The sequence below is a fragment of the Plectropomus leopardus genome, chromosome 15 (assembly GCF_008729295.1).
Source record: "Plectropomus leopardus isolate mb chromosome 15, YSFRI_Pleo_2.0, whole genome shotgun sequence".
Classification (NCBI taxonomy): domain Eukaryota; kingdom Metazoa; phylum Chordata; class Actinopteri; order Perciformes; family Serranidae; genus Plectropomus; species Plectropomus leopardus.
In genome coordinates, this window is record NC_056477.1 from 4,277,973 (window position 1) to 4,302,005 (window position 24,033).

Below are 24,033 nucleotides of genomic sequence, written 5' to 3' on the forward strand. Positions count from 1 at the left end.
AACATTGACATAATAATTATACAAACACGAAAAGAACCCACTAACACCCAAAATACACCTTGTGATGCCAAACATCCACAAAACTAATTCAACTGCTAATAATCTGATGAGCACTGAACGCAGCAGTGATGAGATATATATATATTAGCTTTTTTTAAATAAATATCACACAATCAGAGGAGTCAATAAATATTAAATTCAAGGTTAGTTGTTGCATAGTAACACCTACTGTAGTGAAGTCAGAGAGGGATTAGTAGTTACACGCCACATCATATCATCAGAAAACCACCGACACTCTGCGGCAGCCTCATCCGCAGGTTCACCTGCAGACACAAATACACTGAAATACTGCGAGACGCCAAGACATCTTTACAGAGGACAGTGGTTATTTTGTTTTTACGTGTGGTAATTTGTGTCTCTTTGTGGGTGTTTTTGTGTCGTTGTTGTCATTTTACATCTTTTTGTGTATGTGAGGCCTCATTATGTAGCTGTTTTATGTCTATGAGGTCGTTTTGTGTCTAACGATTGCTTTAAATCTCTTTGTGGTCACTTTGCATTTTTTGTAATTCTTTGCATCACCATGTAGTTGAGTCTTGTAGTTGCTTTCCATTGTTTTGTAATAACTTTGCATCACTATGTCGTTGCTTTGCATCACAGTGTAGTCAGTTCGCATCCATATGTGGTAATTTTGTATCTTATTTTAGTCATTTGCATCTCTTTGTTGTCATTTTGCATCTCTATGAGGTTATTTTGTGTCTATTTGTTTTGCATCTGTGTGGTCATTTTGTGTCTTTATAGTCGTTTTGCGTCTCTTTGTGGTCTTTTTCTAGTCACTTTGCATCACTATGTAGTCATTTCGCATCTTGAGGTGTTCATTTTGTGTCTCTTTTTAGTCTTTCTGGTCATTGTGTTTGTCTTTGTGGTAAAATGCCTCCTTGTAGTCATTTTGCATCTCTATGTGGTCATTTAATATCTCTTAGTTGTCATTTGCAGCTCTTTGCAGTCGTTTTGCAACTCTTGGTGGTTATTTTGTGTCTCTTTGTTTTGCGTCTATGTGGTTATTTTGCATTAACATGTGGTAATTTTGCGTTTTTATAGTTGTTTTGCATCTATTTCAGTCATTTTGTGTCTCTCTGTGGCTGCTTTGCATCTCTATATGGTTGTTATGCATTCATGTGGTATTTTGCATCTCTCTATAGTTGTTTTACATTTCGTTGTGGTCATTTTGTGTCTCTTTATAGTCATTTCTGCATCTCTTTGTGGTCTTTCTGCTCATCTTCATAGTCGTTTCGCATGTTTTTGTTTGTGTATTCATATGTGACCACACAGGTGAACCTGCTGGAATGAGGCCGGTGGAAAGTGTCACATGGTCGTGTTACATTCACAGTCAGTCACACTTCTAACATGTCAGACACGGTTCAGATCAGGCGTCTTCACAAGCTGCTCTGCTGTTCAGTTCACTGTCACACAGCTGCAGTCTGAGTTCAGACCACCTGGTTTCAAGACTGAGCTGCGACCGTCATGTTCTCGTCAAAACCAAAACAGGATATAAAAAGTTTTTTAAAATGTAAAAATGATGCTCTTTTATCTGCTGCTCTGAAAAAACAGTCAACTAAAGTTTCAGGACATTTTGTTTTCTCTACACTCTGTGAACTCTACATTAATAAAATATTTTTGTTAGTTTAATTAAGTGGAAAAAAACATTTAAAAGACTTAAACAAGTCTAAATCAAAATAGGCACATTACCAAAACAAGTCCAAGATATGATGAGAACAATATTCTGGAGACAAACTACTGCGGGTGTGCAGCGCAAATTTATGGAGTCTCGAGTATGCCAATAGATTGTTTTTGTAAACTGGTTATAAAAATGGAAAGAAATTAATTAAAAATTTAATTGGAAACAAAATTAAAAAAAAAAAATCAGTCTTTTCTATTTGCTTAGTTTTTTCTTAAATAAATACAAATAATTATAATTAAATATAAATAATTAAGAATTTTTAAACTATACATTTTATTTCATCACTTAAAGTGACTTATTAAAATTTACATTTATTAGTTTGGCACTTTTGTCCAAAATTATGTGAAACCCAAGCTACAAATTATTAAAATTATTTTTATCAACGTTAAATATTATTCGCTCTTTCTGTTCTATTCATGTTCTTCTCTTGTTGCATTATCAGTTTAGTTACATAGATTTCCTTTTAAATTATCAGTTTAGAATATATATAGTTATTTAATTTGGCACACTCGAGGCTCCATACAAACTCCTACATTTCTGAGCTGAACAGCACAGCGATCACATCGTACTCACAGGTAGTTTCTGGTAGAAAACACAACAAAAATAAAAGTACATTATAAAGTGTGTTGGATCAACAACAGAAAACATCATGACTTCGTTTTTGTTTCTGTTGTGTAGCAGGTTCATCAGGCAGCCTTGTTTCATTAGTTAATATAAATGCACAAAAAGAAAAACCAAAGTGTATTCTGCATAAAGAGCGTTTACACACATCTCTGTAAAAGTCGTCGGCTTGCGTTTGCTTGTCGTATGCGGCAGTGTCGCCCCCGGTGACGGCTGGCTGCTCTACACGTTGATGGCGTGAGCGTGCTTCTTGCACAGAGGTTTGTCTTTCTTGGAGTAGAAAGGCTGGCCCTCGAGGTTCACATGGCAAACCTGCAGGTACAAGAAACATTGCAAAGTTGTGCAAATAAATTTCACAGAGATGCTTTTTGGACGAGTTTTCAGATGGAATATTTCTTCAGCAGAAAGTAGCTCAAAATGGAAATGGTCTCGTTGGATGTCTGTAGATTATCCAGACACTTTTTCTGGAAAAAGATGAATTACTGAATTATTCTGATGTCATTTTTAATTAACTCCATACACCTTTGTTAAACTAAAACAGAAACAGATCTCTCAAAACCTGGAGAACTAAAACCAAAACTATCTGCCTTCACCGATATCTGCAGTGGGAGGGAAAGGATGATGTTTTTTTTGTAATATGCGTGAAAGTAATTTTGCTCATTTCTGGTTCTTACCGCACAGACGAAGCAGGTGTCGTGCCAGGTGTGACCCAGAGCCTCAATGAACTTATCACCAGCTTCAACCGGGAAGTCACAGCCGTGACACTTAGTGCTGAACAGAGCGATGTAATCTGACAGAGAGACAGACAGACAGTTAGACATACTGAACCTTGACCTCTGACCTCAGGATGGAGCGAACGTTTTACCTTTCTCACAGTACGGCTCTCCGTCCTCCATGTGGAAGAGGCTGTTTCCAAAGGCTTTGCCGCAGGCCGCACACACGAAGCAGGTGGTGTGCCACGTCTGCCGCAGAGCGTGCATCACTTCCTGTAACACACAACATCGTCATCATCATTTATTTTGTTTAAAGCCTCAGAAACGCATGACGAAACACGTCAGACGGGCTGAGGGGAGGGAAGTATGACGTTTGATTATGTCAAAATGTATTTGCATCCTGAGGATTTAAAGGGAACATATCAATGTTTCATCATGTTTTAGTGATTTATTATAAACAAAATATTTACTCCATTAGTGTCAACTGTTTTCCAAAGTGTACTGAAGTATGGTACTGTGATATTTTATCTGTGGGAGGAAATTTCTGACCTGAAATGCAACTGAAATTCAATGTCAGACAAATGCTTCTGGTGTTAAACTGGGTAAAATCTGCTCTATCAGTCTGAAAACAACTGGATGCAAAAATGTCTTTTTTTTTAAAAATTCAGTCATTTTGTATGCTGTATTGTTACAGACACGCAAGAAAATTCTTTTTATTTTGGGATAATGGATAAATGGTCTTTCATATATTAAGGGGGTTATCGTGACATATTTGCACAATTTAAGGCATTTAAAATGAGTTTTAAAAAATACTTAAAATTGCGAAAATACAGTTTATGTGAAGTATATGCAGACATAAAATTACTTGTTTTCTTTAAAACAGTAAAACCTGTGGACAGGACACTAGTATAGACGGACAGAGCATCTCACCCCCATGATCTTGGTGTTGCAGCGGGCGCAGGTGGGAGCGAAGAACTCCTCGTAGCAGTTTTCACAGTAGACGTTGTTCTGCTCCTCCACGAAGCTGACGTCGGCCAGAGACATGTGGCAGTAGTGACAGTTAAACTCCTCGGGGTGCCAGGACCGGCCGAGGGCCACCAGGAAGGGTCCCCTGTTAACAACAACAACAGAGTCTGATGATCATACAACTGACAAGTATTTTTTTTAAATTATTTTTTAAAATTTAGTATCATCAGATGTCCAAAATAAACTAAATTCTATAGTTGAAGACCATAATACTGAAATACTGACAAATATTTGGATATTTCCTCCAAAATAAGACTCATTTTCACTGTAATATGAATCCAAAGAAACATTTAATAAGGGAAGGGATTTTGCTTTTTGTTTTTAATATGATATTTACATATCTAATGCACAGATATAAGCTACATTAATAAGATCAATTAATTCTTATATTAAGGAGTTTAAATGGGTTTTCTGTGTTAGTTAAGGTGTTTTAAATAAGTTCAGTCCTTAAAATATACAAAATAATTGTTTTTTTTATTGAATATTACAATCTATTCATTTATTAATTAAGAATCCCATTAAAATGCCTTAATGTTATCAATATATAAGATAAATTAGCCTAAAATAATTTTACTTGAAAAATGATGGAATTTATTTTCAAGGAGATAATAATTTGTTCCTTAAAGGTGCAAATTCGGACTAAATATGGATTAAAATATATTAATGGAGTTTTAAGGCTTGAAAAATAGCTTAAAAGTGACCCTAAATTTCCACCAAAATTATGACCCTTTTGTTAGTAATGTTAATGTTAGTTGGGTTCCTTGCCCTTAAAAAAAACTAACTCATGCATAAATTAGCAGAATGAAATTATAATCAAAAACCAAAGCAGGTGTTTCTTACCTGATGATGCTGTTGCAGGCTCCACACAGAGGCGTACGGCTGCTGGCGGCGAACCTCTCCGCCCTTTGAGCCACACCCCTCGCCACAGGTGAGAATGGGGCGGGACTTGGTGTGATGGGGGCGGGGCTGGGAGCTGCAGGAGCGGCAGAGGGGTTGGGGATGTATGCGGGTGGAGGAGGGGCGGCCTGGGGCAGTGGCTGCACCTTCATGGTGGTGGTCGTCTTGCTGGGGTCGAACTTGTCGGCGAAGTTGGTGTCGGACACCCCGGGGGGTCGGTCGGCGGAGGCGGGAGCAGCTGGAGCCGGGGCGGGGGCAGCGACTGGAGGGCGGGGCTGAGGGGGAGCAGGAGCAGGAGCTGAAGCAGGAGGAGAGGAGATCTGTGTAAAAGCCTCTAACAGGTGAATCACTTCTCTTCCAACAATAACCGCTTACATGTGGTCATCAGGTGTGCTCACCTGGCTGGGAGGGGTAGATGCAGGCGGTGCTGACCACCTTTGGAGGGGCGGAGCCAAGAGGGATCTGAATGGAGCTCTGCTGAGTGGGCGGGGCCTGATGTGTTGGGGGCTGCTGGTACTGCGGCGGGATTGGCTGCTGATAATGTGGTGGGATCGGCTGCTGATACTGCTGCGGGATTGGCTGGTACTGCTGCGGAGGCGGGCCTTGTGGAGCCTGATGCATGGCGGGAGGCGGAGCGTATTGGCTGGAGGAAACAATGTTTGCATCAGTAGATTCAATATTTACTGCCAGAGAATTTTTTTTTAATTGATGTTTTTAAATGAGCACAAATACTTACGTGACAAGCACTGAAATGTTGATTTGCCAACATGTTCTCATCCCATGTCGTCAGATACTGACGCTTTCTACTGCTTTTGGCGCGATGTTCATCCTTTAACATCTGTATATGACGCATGTCTGTATATGAATATCGCGCCATTGAGCCGCCTCACATATCATGGAAAGGGGAGACAGATTGGTCCCGCCTTTGAGCCGGGAATGGAAATAGTAACAGCACTGAAACGAGGTCTGTGTACAATGTAAAGATGGAAAGATGTAGCCATGGGCGGCTTGACCTGAGGTGACGCAATAATCAAATTTGTCGCCACACTTTCTTTGATGTCGACTGGGTCCGTATGGGCCTTTATCCTACATCAGCTCCTGTGAGTGTCAAATATTGGAGTTAGTGTAGAGAGCGTCGGTATTTGGGATTGAGAACAGGCTGGATTTGCGGGTTAAAAGTCATCATGGTTACATATAACTTTTGTTTCTGTAGTGTCAAAATGCTGTTAGATTTAACCTAAATGTGAACAAACATTCACTTTTCAGCTTCACAGTTTGCAAATCAACAGATCAGTGTTTCCTGCGTTGTGAACATCTCACCTTTGTATAAGCACAAAATACAAACACAGTGTGTTTAAAAGTTAGTGTAAATCTAAATAAAGAAGCTGAAAAAAACAGCATGTAAGAAATGAGTGTCAGTGCCTTGACAATAAAATAAAGATATAAATGTGACAGCCGGACTTTGACCCTTCAGGGTCAGTTAGGAGAGATTCAGCGTGTTACTCTGCTGATGAAAAGGTGAAGGTGTTACTCATCAGTTAGATGGTTTCGCAGCTGAGCGATGCACCAACACTGTCGGCGTTAGGTGTTCAGTTCCCACCAGGGTCACCCATCTTTAAATGAAGGTCTCAGTATGCTTCGAAGTAAGTGCTCGTTAGATCGTCTAACAGCGTCTAAAACTTCGTTAGTGATGACCGAATCAAGTTTCCCCAGTCACTTTTCATTCTTCACAAAACTTATTTTTAAGACACAGAAAGTATTCACAGTATTTATATCATTAACTTCAGGTACTAACACCACACTGTTGAGTTTTGTGTCTTGTTTATGGTATTTATATTTTTCTTTTGGCTTAATTTATCTTGTGCATACCTTGTTTCGATATCCCTTTGCTGCTGTAATAATGCACATTTCTCCATTGTGGGACTAAAGGGTAATCTTATTTTATCTTAATAATCTGACTCCACTACAAGTAAAAATCCAGCATTTAAAACATATCAGCAAAGCGTACTTAAAGAAAAAGTATTGATTTTGCAGTAAAATTTTCCTTGTCAGTGTTTTTCTATTATATCTGATGTTTTTGGATTGAGATTCCAGCTGCATTAAAGATCCACTGTGTAGGTTTTAGCGGGATATATTGGCAGAAATGGAATATATTATTATTTTTGTCACCTTAGAATGAGCCGTTTATATATACATCTATATATATATGTTCTTTATATTTTCTTTTCAACATAATAATATAGTTTACAAGATTTTTTTATTTAAAACTCTCTCTCTCTCTCTCTCTCTCTCTCTCTCTCTCTCTCTATATATATATATATATATATATATATATATATATATATATATATATATATAAATATATATTTTAGGTAATTTGCACTTTTTTTTTTTAATTGCAATTTGAAGGATGTTTCTTGCCAAGTTAATTACCGCCTTTTTTTTTTTTTTTAAAGACATCAAAAATCAAATAAAGTCCAGGTTTTAAAGGGTTAATAGTCTTTTCATCTCACCCTCCATTGAGGACTTCAGACCACTTTAGACAAGATCAAACACGAGTTAAGTTGAAGCATACTGAGGCCTTGAATCCACTCATGGCTCTGCAAAGATAAAGAAGCCTCCGTTTGATGGCAGGTGTGTTACGTAGCGCAGAGAAAGAGGCAGCGTGAAGCGAATGAAACGCGTTTGACTCGACCCCCGCAGGTGTCGGTACCTGGAGACTGCAGCTCTGTGCTGGAGTCCGTAACCAGCTGCAGAGTGACGCTTCAGGCTGCAGGGTGTAGAGACAACAACAGCAGAGGTAACCATGACGATCTGCATCCTGAAGGTCACCAGGGTCAGTGCTGGTGACGTTTCGGTGAGATGTTTTCTAACCACCTTTCAGTGTTTTGTGTTTCTTAGTGAATGTTTTCAGCTGTCTTTCTGCTGCCCACAAAACAGCCAAAAAAGCCCTAAAATAAACCAACGAAGTTCGTCTCACTCAGCGCACCATCAGCGCCGTTAGGGAGCCAACAAACGAACACATGAAAGCTCTTTTCACTGACATCCTGTGAGTCCCAACTGAGCGCAACACACCTGCCTGACCACAAACTCAAAATCCTCCGGGAGAAGAAATCTGTGAGTCGCATCAAAACCCAAACAGCTGAATGAGGTGTGATTGGTTACCTGTAAGGGGCGTGGCCAGGTGAAGCGGGAGCAGGTTCCGGAGGCTGCGGAGCGGCGGGGGCAGCGTCGGCAGAAGCCTGAACATGCTCAGTAGGGCTAAAGCACAGGAAGCGTTAGGAGCAACAGTGAGAGGAAGCTGGAGTCATGATATAATACACAGTATACGCGTTTATATGTGTACACATGCAGTCCTCAGCACCCTGCATGCATACATGTATACTGTATATATACTGTCTGATCAGATTAGAGAAAGCACACAAAGAGAAGAGGATCATCAAGCTCGTTATCGTCTCATGCACAAATCAAATGCACATTGCACATGGCTCAGGCTGAAAATGTGGTGTTTTATTTTTCTATTTTTATTCCTTTGACTCCAAAGTTAAGTTTCATTTGCAAAAAAAGAGACCTTAACCCTTTGAAACGCAAACAAACTGATTTGATTTCTTTCTCAGAAATGGACAGAATGCAGTTAGTAATTTAAGAAGAAATTACCCCAAAAAAATAGCAAATTACCTAAAAATTAGCAAAAACAACAAGGAAAAAAAAGTTTAAAAAAAACAAACAAACAATGAAATGGCCTGAAATAAGTGCTTTAATAATCATTTTAAATTTATATATTTATGATAATTATAAATATAGCTGTTTTTGGACATTTTTTTCCTAGCTTTTTTAAAAATAATTAATTTAATAAAATCTAATAATTTCAATGTAATTTTTTAGAACAATTCTTGCCGAGTTGCTCATTGAATTTTTTACAAACCAATGTGCTCAGTTAGGAGGTTTAGATGTGTGTGAGAGGTGTCTGAACGCAGCACAAGAAAAGTGATGTCGATCCAGGTTTCAAAGGGTTAAAAAAAAACCTTATACTATGAAGTAACCAGTCAGTTCTTTTATTACTTTGTTATCTGTTTTATCCTGAAACACAACAACAATTTGCAGTTTTGTTTGCACAACATTTCAGATCAATATGTTCGATATTATTTGATTATAATGATTTAAGCATTAATGTGTTCATCACTTTAATGTTGCAGCTGGTAAAGGTGGAGCTCATTTTAAGTACTTTTTAAACTGTTGTGTAGTTTAATCTATAGTAACGCATCGCAATTTATTAGTGGATTATATTATATTATTATTATAAAATTTTTATTTGTCATGCACTTTGTTCTCCAATTGTTTAAATCTTACAACTACACTATTATTATCAGCTGATCAGTCATCTGTGAAGCATTTTCAGCTGCACAAGCAAAAAAAAATAAAAAAAGGCTTTACAAAGAAAGTTTTACTGACTTGGAGGAGAAGTGGAGGAAGACATTGTGTTGTTTGAAACACACGGCTACTTTTTAATCAAAGTAGTTTATTCATAATTATAATAATACTAAACAGCTGAATTAAATCAACATGTAAAGAAAACTTTACATTTTTAATCCTCTAAACGATCTACAGGTGTTCAGTTCAGACGACTGTCGTATTTTTAAGATTTATTAAAACACATATTCCTTTGTGTTTTATCTCTGCGAGTCACATCCGAGACGCCTCCTTCAGGACGACTCAGAGACAAAGAGGAAAAACCTCACTGTCTTTATTGGCGGATAAAAGCTCGACCTCTGCTCCTATTGATTCATGTTGAGTCATTGCTCGACGCATACGGACTGACGGAGACGGTGGGGGTGGGGGGGCGATCTGGTTGTATTTTAGCCCAAACAGGCAGGTGAGGGTGGGGGAGGCAGCAGGGATCGATTGTGCATAATGGAGGGATGATTAAATAAGTGTGCGGAGCAGAGAGAGCTCCATCCATCAGTGTTCAGGATGGAGGAGGAGGAGGAGGAGGAGGAGGAGGAGGGTTAAAAGGTTTGTCCGTCCTCTCAGAGCAGACCTCCACACTCTGATGCACCCTCGGTTAGCTCGGCTCGTGTTTCACAAACACTGACAACAACAGCAGCTAAAAACAAACAGAGAGCAACAGGAGACAAGAAACACGCATCCTAAATAATTCATTAGCTAAAAAAAAAAAAGCGTTATTTACTCTGTACTTAAAAACTCAAACTCAAGGTTATTTTTTGAAAGGATGTTTTGTTTTTAATGATTCTTGACCCTTTGAAAACTAAGAAAAGTGGCTTGATTTCTTTCAAAAACAAAAGAAGAAGGAAATGACAAATTAAAAAATGACAAAAATTAGTAAGAAATTGGTGGAAGATTACAAGAAAATAACCAGAAATAAAAAAAAAAACAAAAACAGGACATTACCTAAAAAATGCTAAAATAAAACAACAAAAAGATAAATAAATATATGTCTTTAACCTCACTGAAAATGTATAATTATAATAATCATTAATATTTTAATTCTCTAATGATTCTCTCACTTTCTCTTTTTTTGCAATTTGTGGGGCATTTCATTACAAGTTGCCCTTTTTGCCCTTTTTTTAAGAAATCAAACCAATTTGCTCATGTTTCTAAGGTCTGAATGTTTGTGAAAGGCGTCTGAAGGCAGCAGAAGAAAACTGTTGTGGATTCTGGTTTCAGTGTTAAAGGTTCAGTGTGTAAGATTTAGGGGCCTCTAGTGGTGAGGACTGCAGATTACAACCAGCTGAAAATCTTCCAATTTAGAAATAGTTCAGTATTTGTTGTTCAGGAAGTTTTTACAGGGAGCCGAATTATCCGCAGAAGTCTCTTCCTCCGCAAAAAAAAAAACAGACCAGGTGATTAAAACCGGTCTGAATACTGAATAAATTTGACGTTACGTCGTTAAGTCCAGTTAATGTTTGCTCACTTTTCTTTTTTTTTACCGGGAGCTAAATTATCTGCAGATGCCTCTTCATATCCAAAACAAACAAACCCAGTGATTAAATTGGTAAAAACATTAATTAACGCAGTTTCACACATAAAAAAACCCCTGTTTTTCCTACACAGCTCATCATGGAGGGGCTTCTAACTGCAGTGGCCGGCGTGAAAATGTGAAAACGCAAAATTGTGAATGCCCACTGCCTATGTAGATATAAACAGCTCATTCTGAGGTAATGAAAACACAGCTATTTTTATTTTCAGGTGATATAACACCACAGAAAACATACTAATTATAGTATATTCCATTGCTGCCGATATATCCTCCTAAAATCCTACACACTGGACCTCTGAATCTTTCCTAGAGCCTAAAATAAAACCTTCTCAATGTTTGTTTTGACCATCCGACAGTCCAGATCTCAACATTATTTCTCATAAATTACAAATATTGAATGAAAAAAAGTAGCAAATCTGGATCCTTGAAATGTTTTTTCATGAAATGTGACGTCAACAGTCAAAAGTTTCACATCTATTTTCTGTCATCTGACTAATCGATCAATTGACTTGTGATTTGTGTAAAAAAAACTTCATTTATGAATGAACTAAAGCGGTCAGATGAATGTAAAGGAGTAGAAATAGAAAGTGGCATGAAAATAAAAGTGCCTCAAATTTCTTGATTTTACAGAAAACGTAGGGGTTATTACTCAGAAATAAAATGTTTGTCAGGACACATATTTGGTCTCTGATATTAGTTTCTTGTCGGGTTTGTAATCCAGGAATTAAAATCTATTATTAATGTAAATATATAATATAACTGGAATTATGCTCCTCATGCTGGAGACTGTCTCCCCCGTTATTGCTCCCCTGATCACAAACAGGCCAAAATGCTCTAACGCTCTTTAATCAATCAATACCAAGTTTGATCAATACAGAAAGACTCCATTCAAAGCTTTTGTGTGCTGTCGTTACAGTTTGGTGTCGTTTTGGTTCGACTAGCTGAAGAAACAGCTGCTGCCTCTGAATATTTTCCAAAAATTGTGTTTTTTTGTCTTTTTTAAATCACTTTTTAACCTTGAAATGAGATTTCTGCAATTCATGAGTAATACATTTGGTTTAGATATTGTAATATGTTAATAAATTTACTATATTATTAACCTGCAGAGGTGGTAGAAATACTTTAGGTCTTTCACTTCAGTAAGTAGAAATACTTTGATGTAAAAATACTTAAAAAGACCTGCATTCAAATCTTACTTAAGTAAAAGTACAGAAGTGTCAAAAATACTTTAAGCACCAAAAGTAAAAGTACTTATTAAGCAGAATGGCACATCTCAGATTACTATTATTTGATTATGATTGTTGATGCATTAATGTGTTTATCACGTTAACTTTGCAGCTGGTAAATCTGCAGAGCTAATTTTAGTTAATATATACACTGTAATAAACATACCTAATCATTAATTCATTGATTATGTTTTGTTTAAATATTTTTTAGAAAAAAGAAACTTAACAATTGCGAACAATTCCTTAATAAATAAATAAGTGTGTATAAACTTTAATGTTTTTATTTTGCAGTTTTTCGTATCTGAGCTTATTTTTTTTAATAATTATTTAAGATGTATCCAAATGAGAGAGGCCACAGTGACACGAGGAGGTGACTTATCAGTCCTGCAGCTCCCCCTGCTGGTAAAACCACATCTTTACTTAAATTAATCATTGATTTAATTGAATTAATCTGCTGCAAAGTAAATGTGCTTAATTATTCTCCCCAGCTGCTGCATTTCAAAATAAGAGTCTAAAAGAGTTTACCTGAACGTTCGAGAACATTTTAGAGGTCTGACCTGAGCAGCTGGTTATCTTACGGTGCACAGCGGGGACCTTTAGGGGCGGTGAGGAGGGGGGGGGGGCGGGGCGGGGTGTGCGGGGGGGGGGCAGAGTGTACGGGTGGGGAGCCGGGGGGGTCAGCAGCTGTTTGACGGAGCTCTGCTGCCTACCTGCTCCTCCTCCTCACAGCCTCCTCCTCCTCCTCCTCTCCTGGTGCTGTAACACACAGAAAACACAGCGGAGAGCAAACGTCAGGGAGCATCCTCAGTTTAAAGTTTTAATAAATGTTGCAGGTCACTGAACTTTAATAAAAGCACAAATTAAAAAGAAGAGCAGTGGAAAAACTCCTTTAACTGATTATTTTACAGGATTTTATGAGCTTCTTCTGTCCTGCATTTTTGTCCTCAGCAAGTTTAAAAATGTTCTGATTTTTTCTGCTTCAAGTTATTTATTTAAAGTCAAATGCACAACAATTATTTTGATTTCTTTTACTTCTTTTTACATATTTTATCTTTTTAATTTTTGTTTTATCTATTTTATTTCATGTTATTTGTGGTTTGTTTTTATCATTTCTGTTGTTTTTGGTCGATTAACATTGTGCCATGTCTAGTTTTTGGTAAATTAAAATTATACTAAATTTCCAATGTATTTGTACTCTTCTTTAATTTGCTCATTGGTAAACTGGCTTATACATGAGAAAAATAGTCACTACTTTTTAATGTAGCTTTGCACACGTGTTTTTATTGATGTTGTGTGATTTTATGTGAATCTCATGGGTGTGGGTGCTTTTTTTTTTTTACGTTGTTTGAGCCCCAATTGAAAGAAATTTTCTGTCCCTTTATGATAGACATAAGTCTTTTGAATCTTCAGTCTTTCAGTATACTAAAATACATAAAAGTACAGAAAAATAATAATGAAATGAGGAAGAGGAAACTTACAGGACTCGGTGCCGGTCATGTGAGCCAGGACCCGGAAGGACTTGGACTGCATGTTGACTGCAGCGCTGCGGCGGCCCCACTCGCCCAGGTCCGGGTCCCTCTCTGCACTCTGGACGGCCTGATAGACCGGGGAGGCGCTGTCTACGAGACCGTCTCTAACTGGGAGAAGACTGCAAACCCCCCGACACCAAACCAAGCCAACACCAAACGTGGTCTGTTAGTGGACTCTTGGGGAAAGGTTTAGTTTTGGGTGGTAAAGTTTTGGATGCCCTGCTGCCTTTTCACTGAAACCTGGAGCGCTAAAATGTTTTTATGATTTCCAAAAAGTCACACAAGCAAAATGTTGGCTTGATCTTGCATGAGATGACAAAATAGAAATGAAAAAAAAAGATCACAATATTGAGCTGGTGTTGATTTGATTTTGCATGATATGAAAACAAAGATGATAAAAATGAGAGTGGATGCAAAAGATGGGAACAAACATAAATACAACATGTTTTAGGTTAGATGTTTGATTTTTAGACACATAATGAGCAGAAATAAACCAAGAAAAGGAGGAGAAAAGGAGCTCAGAACATTCAGTTTTCTGTTTTTTTAGTTTCTTCCACAAACAGAAGTTTTATTGTCTGTTTAGTTTGATTTTCTGACTCTCAGTAAATGAGTTTGTTGACCGCAGAGACAATGAGGAGGACGAGCGTAACAAACTGTAACAGGACTGTAATTGGTTTTCCAGTGAAGCTTCACGGCTCGATGGTTTGTTTCAGGCTAACATTTCATTTCAAGTCAGTTCATCTGGGTGTGAAAGTGAAGTGTGGAGGATGAAGAGTGCGTGTAGACGTCTGCAGCAATTCAATGTTTTGTTTTCCAAACAAAAGCTATTGTTTTTCATGCACACACTGCAGCAAATCACCTGATGCAATTTTCAAACAGGATGGAAAATTGATTGTTAGTGTAAGAGAAGGAGGAAGAGGAACACGGCAGTAATCATTTCTCCATGATTACCACAACACACCACAACAATACGACAACAACAAGATGAATCTCTGACGCCTCAGGGAGAAAAACTGCAATTTAGCGTATGAAAAACAATAATTCACGATAATTAATAGATTTTCTCGATAGATATCAGTGTCCTCAATAAATAATGTTGTATGTGCGGCTTTGTTTCTTTATTTCCAGCTGAACTTTCATTCTAGTGTCTTTTTAGGGATATTTCCCCCACCCTAAATTACCAACCTGTGTCAAGCTGAATTCATAAATCTTTTCACTTTTTTGTTCTGCAAAGTTTGTCAGACTTACATTTGTAGGATGAAGATGAGGCGTCCACTAAAGTTAGCTAAAGTTATATCAAAGTGTGCATCGCATCTGAAACTTAAATAAAACCTTCATTCTTTCAACCTTGATTTCTTTCAAAAACACAGGAAAAAACACAGTGAGGGACTTGGCAAAAAATGCCCCGAAAAATGAAAAAAAAAAAGTAAAAAGTGACAAAGAAATTATCTGAAAAGGCTTTTTTTTATTTTACTATGAACTATATTCAGAATTTTCTTAATTCTATACTTAAAATTGTGAAAATGATGTTTTGTATTTGGGTAATTGACTTTTTTGTTTGTCTTTTTCTCTCTTCTTTAAGGTAATTTTCTTGTAACTTTTTAAAGTTTTTTAACTAAATTTTGAGACATTTCTTAAGTTGCTTGGAAAATGTCCACAGAAATATTTTAGTAATTATCTTAATCATAGATTTAAAATTATGCTACCAAATAAAATGAATTACAATCTTTTTTTAGCCATTTCTTGGGGTATTTTTCCCCCCTTTTTTGGCTTTTTTTCAGGTGGTTTTTGGTAACTTTTTACTAATTTATTGCTATTTTTTGGTTCATTTCTTGTTAAACTGCTTGTCGCTCTCATGTTTTTGAAAGAAATCAAGCCAACTTACACAGGTATCAATGATTAACGTAACGTAGACTGCACACAATACGCTGTCATGATCATGCAGACCGAGTTTAAAAGAGTTTCGTGCCTTTCGTCTGGATGCATGTCTAGAAAATGTCCAAGTAAACTACGTAAACCACGCTCTATTTCTAAAATGATGTCTGAGATTAGGGAACAGTAAACCTGTATCTGAATAAGTTGAATGTGCGGCTGCTCAGAGACTCTGTTATTGACTGAATGCATCTAATACTTCAACTCACACCGTCACCACAGCAGCACAAACACTGCAGCTGCTGCAGCGGCACCAACTATAAATCCACCACAAACAAACCGCCTCAAAACGTCCAACAATCAAACAATCAAACAACCAAAAACACTGAAGCTGCATTTCTTCAATCTTCTTCAAACCCTCAGAAACCACAAAGTTCAAACTTAAAACAACCAGATAAACTTTTAAAACTAATGCAGGCTGATATGATGCAGACTGATTTCAAAAGACACGGGAGGAAGAGGAGGAGGATGAGGAGGAGGAGGAGGAGGGAGAGGACGGTGCAAAGACAGGAGAGTAATTGTGATTATTTCTGTAATGTCCATCATCATCCATGTGCTTAGAGGGAAGAGGAAACATAAAACCACACAGAGCAAAGACCAAAGAGGAAAAATAAGAAGAATCAAGAACAAATTTATACACAACCAATATATTTTGCCGAATAGGGGAGCACAACCGCTAACTGTAATGTATTCAACAACATTTAAAGGTCTGGTGTGTAAGATTTAGGGTCTTTAGCTGTGAGGATCGCAAGCTTCAACCAACAGAAAATTCTCCTGCTCAGAAAAATACATGAAAAAAAACATACTTGTTATATGACACCCCGTTTCTGCCAACATATCTCCCTAAATCCTGCACTCTGGACCTGTAAATGGAGGAGTTTTATGTGTTTTTAATCATGAGTATATAAATGATGGTTCAGAGAGGAGGAGAATCTTACAGGAGTAAAGATAAATAGGCTTACATTCGTGCAGCCATAAAAAAGTACTCTGAATTCAAATTTCAAATTATAAAATCTGATTTGCTGAAGAAGTATTTTGTTTTGCAAAATACGCTAGTATTTGATCATTCTTTTTTGGAATAGTGGTTGTATATAAACGTAAGAGAGGAGGACAGTAAAGAGGAAGACGAGGAGGAGAAAGTAGTCCCAGGGATGACGGTTTTCTGTAGACTAATGTGGAAGCGAGCTCTGCACTGGTTCCCTGCTCGAAAAGTCTCTGGGATTTTTCCATTGGATTTTAGATCACTGCAGAAAATAAGCTCTGTGGCAAACAAATGTTTATGATACTTACACTTTTGTTCAGCCAGATAATAATAAAATAAATGAGCACCACACAGTAAAGGTAACGTTAGGCTAAAAACAAACTAGACCACAGTTGCCTGGTTTAATATCAGCACCAGTACGAGGCTTTAAAGTTAACGTGACGACATCCCGTCATCTCATTTAGCCACTTGTTAACAACTGCTTTTTTTAAGACACATAACAGCTTCAAAATTCACATTTGTGGTATTTAATGATGCATTTTATGTTGCAGAAAAAAATGGGAAAATCTGCTTGTGTTAATAACAGACCTCATTTCAGGCCTTTAAACAAAAATCCATCAAAAAAACCCCACTGACTTTGAGACGAGGGAACTGGAGGTGCTGAAGTGCTAATTCATTTCCGAGTTTTAGGACTCGTTACTGAGGAACTCATTTGGAAAAAGGAAGCAGGATGGCACATCGGTGAGGAAGAGGAGGGAGAGGAGTACATGGGGAAGAGGAGGAGGAACACAACAGAAGAGGATAACAAGGAGGATAACCAAGGAGGAGGAGGAGGAGGTGCTCTTACCCAACGTCATGCCCCTTCCCCTGCGTCTGCCCTGCGATGGCGTCCATGATGGCGTCCTGCGAGTACATGCTGATGGGCGTGTTGTATTGGGCGTGGATGATGGTGGCTTTGCCGCCGGGGCCCTTCACCTCGATGGGCTTATGGGAGGGGAGGGCGGCGGGGTTGAAGCCGGGGCTGTTGTGAGCAGGAGGGGCGGCGTGTTGGTGATGTAGAGGGAAGGAAGGAGGACGGAGGACGGACAGGAGGAGGAGAAGGTAGAGGGACGTTTGTGAGGGCGGGAAACGAGACGGTGGGAGACGGAGCTGACGCAGTTTGTGTTAGAAAGACGAAAAAATCCAGACCGGTCATGCTCACAGCAATGCACTACACACAAGACTGAAGATTTTTAGGTTCGATTTCCGCAATAAAAACAACAAACAAAATGGGTCTAATGATGATAATTTGATGTATGAAAGTTCCCTCATCGCCTGCACCTTCCTTTATTTATCTTGCTTTATGGAAGACAACATAAGTCCTCTAAAATAACAAAAACAAGCAGGAAAAAACAAACCCATCAAACACAGCAGACCCTGAACACTCGAGAACAAGTTGGATCTCGTTTTCAAACATTATTCAAACCTCGTGCACGTTCAGACTATACAACGGGAACCCCGCCGCGCAGTGACCTTTACTTAAATACCAAACAGACAAATGTACCCAACCAGAAACACAGCCGGGATTTATTTTTTATTATAGTATATGAACGTGTCTGAGGATGCATGCAGAGCAAATCAGCACACCACAAACAGCAAAGGAGCAAAAAAACGTCCACAAAACCCCCCAGAGGGGATTCTGACGGATAATTAACTCGCTGCTACTTCATTAGCAGGAGAGTCATTTGCCTCTTTAGTTTAAAGACGCCATCAGTCTCTGCATGAGTCACTTTTTCAGTCTGCAACACACAGCAAACCATAACGATGCACATTCACTCACTGAACACACAAAACAGGCAAAATGTTCTGACAGAAGACTTGACTTTGGCAGAAAACTACTGTTTTTGTTTTTTTTTACTTGCTCGGAGAACCAGGCGGGTTTTATGATTCTACAAAGTTAAACAAACACACCTTGACTTTCCCATAAACTCCGTCCATCTGGTGTTCTCTGCATTTCAAACTAAGCTCAAAAGCCTCTTTAACACTGCCTGTTCATCTTGGGAATATTGATCCATTATGCCGCCTTGCTGGTCTGTAGATAACGTCTGATTATGCAAACAGGAGATTCGCCTTTGAACCGGCAACAGATGAAGAAGCAGCACTGAAACTGGTGTCTGTGTAAAAGGGACAGCTGGGAAGACGGAATCAACGGCAAGACGGGTGTGACGTTTTGATGCCACGTCCCTCTGGGAATTGAGGTTGCTATCGCAACAATTCATGTGAAATTAGCCAATCACTGTAAATTCTACACGGCCTTTCAATTTTGTCCAATCACTGCAACTTTACCGCAAATACCACTGCACAGCCGTGCAGGGTATTGATCCACTCAGCCTCTCTGTTTCTGTTTCTTTGTCACAGGTGCAGCAGTGGTCTCATGGACAGTGTCTCACACACACATTGACAGGGTAACTGTTAGCAGCACAAGGCTTATTTTACCCAACGGTTATTAAAGGGTTTATAGAGTCCAGAAGTTTTAGTGTCGGTGTGAGAAGCAGTTTTGAAAGAAACTGAAGACTTTAACATCTGGATATACATCAGTTATGTTCTGTGATTTTTCACAAGCATTTAAATCTCTGAAACCAGAGAAAAATTGGTTTGATTTCTTTTTATTTTTTATTTGATTTTCTTTTTATTATTTCTTTTTATTATTAAACTGAAAAAAAAAAAAAAAACAACAGTAAAAGGTAACAAGGAAATGAAAACTAACTGGAGAGGATTATTAGATATTACCAAAAGATACTGGAGAAATGTCTAGAAAAAAAAAATTCTGATAATTATATATCTATAATGCTGTTCTAGATTTTTTTTCATTATTATTATTATTATTTATTTTAACCTCTATCTTAATGTAATTTTCCTCTGTTTGTTTTTGGTTCTTCTTCTTTTTTTATTATTATTTCCAGGTAATTTTCTTGTAACTTTTTACTAATTTCTTTCTCATTTTTGGGCCATTTCTTGTTAAGTTGCTCATTGCCTTCTTTCCATGTTTTAGAGGTTTAGAGGCAGTGCAAATAAAGGACTTTCCAGCTGCCCTATAGCACGATTTTTGTCTTTAAAGGGATAAAAAAACACCAGAAAGTGTGACTTATAGTTACAACGATTAGAGAGAATATAACCTATTTATACTTTAGATTTTTACTGCACGTTTCCCTGAGGAACTCCATCAATAAAGACTCACGAAGCCTGAACATGTCAAACGTCTTTTACAAACTCTTAACCGGGTCCTAATTTGTTGAGACACAAACAGAGGCGACTGTACCCCCACCATGCTTATATTTGCATATGGTAATTTTACCCGTTATCTATTATTGGACAATGATGCACCGAGGATTTAAAAAGGCCACAGGCAGCACTTTATCCCAGCTGGAGACACTTGGACACCGACAGAACCACACCATGCCTTAAAAGGTCCAAACAACAGAGCAAACACAAGAAGCACTCAGCAGCGGGACACGGTACTAACTTTGGAGCAGCGGGGGTGAAAACCTTGTTTGATCAACAGCAGAGAGACAGAAGAAAGAGGACATGAAGTCATTAGAAAACACATTCACAGTTTGTTTTGTGTCAGCAGGACGACTTCTGCTACAGAGAGGGAGGAAATAAAGGTCAGAGGTCAGAGACGGAGCCAGTATCCTCACAAAACCCTCGAGGCTGCAGACGAATCTGAGTGAAGAAACACTCTTAATGAAGAGCGACGGAGGTGAAACATCCTCCAGAGTCTGTGCAGATCGCAAAATTTAATGATGAAAACAGTAAAAGAAAAATAACCAGTTCATATTGATGTTTATATTGCATACACTGTTAATAGCAGAGCCATTAAAACCCTCTCAGGAAAGCTAAAAAAAGATCATTTTTATGTTGCATTGAATTCATGGAAAATACTTTTTTCTTGCATGCCTCCGGTGAAGAAATAAGAGATGAGCGAGTACATTTTTCTGTATCTGTGTCTGTTTGATTAACGAAGTTATCTGTATCTGTACTCAGAATGGACAGATTTTACACCAGAAGCTGGAAATGTATCACAGAGTCGTTATTTTAAACCTGAAGCTGATTTTGATTCATCAGAAGTTGCTAAATTCATTATTTATCAGAAAACTATTTACAAAACATCTTAAATTTGAGCTTCAGATCATTTTCAACCACAATTTTGTATATCGTTCATGACGTGGACCAGCAGAATCATTCAGGCCGAGTCGTCGTTGAAGCGTTGCAGAAACGCTTGTTAACATAGTTACATCGTCCTGGATTTGTCTGTCTGCTACTTAAAACTAAGCACCTCTACTCATCTAAAGGTTTTGATCAATGCCTAAACCCCATTTTAACGTCACATTTTGCCGCCCCAGTGCATAATAACTCCACTAAATCCACAGCACCGCAGCTAGAAACAAAAACAAATGGATTAATTGATGCTCGACAGCTTATTTGGGTGGTTTGAAGTGCGTCACGGCGTCAGTTTGTAGCTTCATGTCACCGCCCTCCTTTGAAAACGACTCGCAGCCTGTTGCTGTGCTGCTCGTGGTGTGAACGCAGCATGAGACACTGAACACAGCTACCTAAAGGAGAGTTACCATGACGACCGATACTTTTTACTCAGACGACACTCAAACTCGTTAAAAGTACATGAGCTGTACTAGATCCATCCCAGCTTGATTACTGGCCTTGAGCTCGGAGGCTCAAACGTGTGCACTTCCATAGTGGCTCAACTCGTTTTTTTTACTATTTTGCTAAAAATAGCGAAATAGTACGTTTGTGAAGTACTGAGCAAACGTCTGGATAAATAAAAAGTTGATTAAACTGTTAAGTTTTAGGTGATTTTGTGAGCGGATGTTTTGGTGCAGAATAACTGTTATTAAACGTGACAGGAGGCGAGTAACTGAGATACAGATGATCATTTTGGGGGTGAGGCTTTCCTTAAAGTCCCGAACACACCATTTGGGTTCCTCAAAAATAAAAACGATATTGTGATCACTAATGTGGATGTTGAAGAAATAGCTTGAAAGTGTGTTTTTTTTAGCTCTGTATCCTGTTTCAGTATGTTATCTTTTTTTTCTACATTGAATAAATACGCTCAAATAAAAGCAGCAGGATTTTTTTGTGCCTCAGGCTGTGAGCTTTTGTTAATGTCACATTTCCATATTGATTAATGTTTGTGTGTTTGTGCTCTCTGCTGGAGCTGCTTTCACAAAGAGATCAAACCTGCAGGTTCAAAATTAGACGGCTCAGTATCACAGCGCCTATCTGCATTTTCACCGGTGTAAAAGCTATAAAAAATCCAAAAATATATCAGGTTTCCTCTCTAACAGATGTTTCACAGACACAGACGCATTTATAACTTTGAATGGAGAAAAAGGCTGATTGTGCTTTAACCCTTTGAACCTTTGAAACTTGGTTGAATTTAGTTTTTTTTCCAGAAAAACAACAAATAGGGAAAACTTTAAAAAATAATTCTTAAAATTACAATTATAATAATTCTATAAAAATTATTTTAAATACGTCATTATATTAATAAGAAATATCATTTTTTGGATATTTTTCCCTAGCTTTTATATCCATATCCACATCCACTAATTTCCACTAATTTCTTGCAGTATTTATGAGACATTTCCAAGTTAACTGATGTCGCTCCGAGTTTCAAAGGGTTAAAGGGATAAAATGATGAAATGACCCCTGTGACCTGTGTGTATTTCGGAAGATAGTGACTGTGTCGCACTGCAGTGTCAATGTCCAGAAGTAAGACAAGGGCCGCCGGACTGTGTGTGTGTGTGTGTGTGTGTGTGTGTGTGTGTGTGTGTGTGTGTGTGTGTGTGTGTGTCCAGAAGGTTCCCTGACCTTTACCAGCAGCCAGAGGAACCAACAGGTGTTTGGCCTCTTCAGTGACACAGTAACCGAATCACACTGTGAACTGAGGAAACCCCACAGGCATGCTGGGTAACAGTGAGAGTGTGTGTGTGTGTGTGTGTGTGTGTGATTATGAATAGTTATGGTAACAGTTTCACACACTTCCCTCCCATCAAGTCGAGTCAGTTTTATTTATAAAGCGCCAAATCACAACAAAAGTTATCTCAGGACACTTTTCAGGTCGAGACCTTTACTCTTAAACCATCACAGCTGTGTAATAGTACACAGTACAAATACTCTGTTACAGCAAAAAGCCCTGCACTCCATTATTTATAAATCTGATCTGTTATTATTTATTAGTTGTAGTTCATGTTTTGTTTATGGGAGATTTTAGGAAACTGAATGTTCTGATGCGCCCACTTTCCTCCTTTTTTGGGGGGTTAAAGGTCAGCGGAGGTTTAGAGGAGTTTACTCTGAAATCAGATGAAATATTTCTCTTACTGAGTCTCTACTGAGGTCAACATGGCAGGACAACGTTGCTGAAAGACAGCAGGAATCTCAGAGGTGGAGCTGCTGGAGGTTCAGAAAAAGCCAAGTCTTTTTTTTTTACAGTAAAAATTTGGGTTTTAATGAGACTAAGGCCCAAAACTGCTGCCGTGGTTTGAGGTTTGGGTCACCTGTGATGTGAGAAACGATGTGAACCACGTGACGTCTTTTTGTCGCACAAAGATTTAAATGTTTCACACCTTTAATTTTGGTTTGGACCAAATCAAGTTAAGAAATTAACACGTGGTGTTTTATTGCATTATCTCCTCCTAAAACCAAAATAATAATAATTATAATTATAATATTTTAAACTCTGTCTAACACAACAGGCTGATGAAATGTAGGATTAAAGGCTAATTTTGTACTAAACTGAGAATAAGTGAAGAAAGTCTGAACGTCGCAGCAGTTTGAGCAGTGACGCGTTCACTTACTGAAAAAAAAGGATGTGATGAGTATTCGCTTCCTCCTGCTTCTTTTCAGACATGAAGGACTTAAAATTTGTTAATGTGTCCGATGGGTATTTTGATTTTGTTTTTCTTGCTCATATTTCATTTTGTTCTCCTATTTTATTTGTCATGTTCAAAATGAAGATCTACCTAACTAAATAACTAACTGTCCCCCTCTCAGCGCCTACCAACCCCATGATTTAATAAAGCACTTACATTTATCTGTTTATTTACCTTTTTATTTCCCCATGTATTTCTTCCTCTCTAACCTTTAAACATTTTTAAATTTTTTAAATTTTTATGTACAGCCATAAAAGGTCGCCCACATTTTAACAAACTACAGAGGGGAACACGAGAGGCCGCAAGAAATCTTTTATTGTTAACGTAGATTCCTGTTTCTGCTAAATGCTTCCCCCTTTTAACCACCATTTTAACATTAACTTAATATTTTTTTTAATTTTTAATTCCTTTTTTTCATCTTTATTTTATTAAAAAAAAAAAA

The 24,033-nt window shown here is 38.0% G+C and overlaps 1 protein-coding gene across 9 annotated transcripts in view; it reads right to left on the reverse strand.

The window, feature by feature from the left end:
• Positions 1-2,064: 2,064 nt before the first annotated feature.
• LOC121954249 (LIM domain-binding protein 3-like) overlaps positions 2,065-24,033 on the reverse strand; it is a 46,634-nt gene continuing 24,665 nt past the window's right edge. The window contains exons 6-15 of one of the 9 annotated variants that reach the window (XM_042501600.1): positions 13,698-13,867; positions 12,930-12,975; positions 8,161-8,256; positions 7,709-7,765; positions 5,394-5,638; positions 4,939-5,293; positions 4,003-4,183; positions 3,225-3,345; positions 3,034-3,149; positions 2,065-2,671 (exon numbers count right to left, since the gene is read on the reverse strand). In XM_042501600.1, coding sequence (XP_042357534.1) covers positions 2,582-2,671; positions 3,034-3,149; positions 3,225-3,345; positions 4,003-4,183; positions 4,939-5,293; positions 5,394-5,638; positions 7,709-7,765; positions 8,161-8,256; positions 12,930-12,975; positions 13,698-13,867 — 1,477 coding nt within the window. In that variant the 3' untranslated portion in view covers positions 2,065-2,581. Of the gene's footprint in view, positions 2,672-3,033; positions 3,150-3,224; positions 3,346-4,002; positions 4,184-4,938; positions 5,294-5,393; positions 5,639-7,708; positions 7,766-8,160; positions 8,257-12,929; positions 12,976-13,697; positions 13,868-17,509; positions 17,684-20,164; positions 20,188-24,033 lie in introns of all 9 variants that reach the window. The other 8 variants (XM_042501605.1, XM_042501602.1, XM_042501601.1 and 5 more) reach the window with 8 other exon arrangements.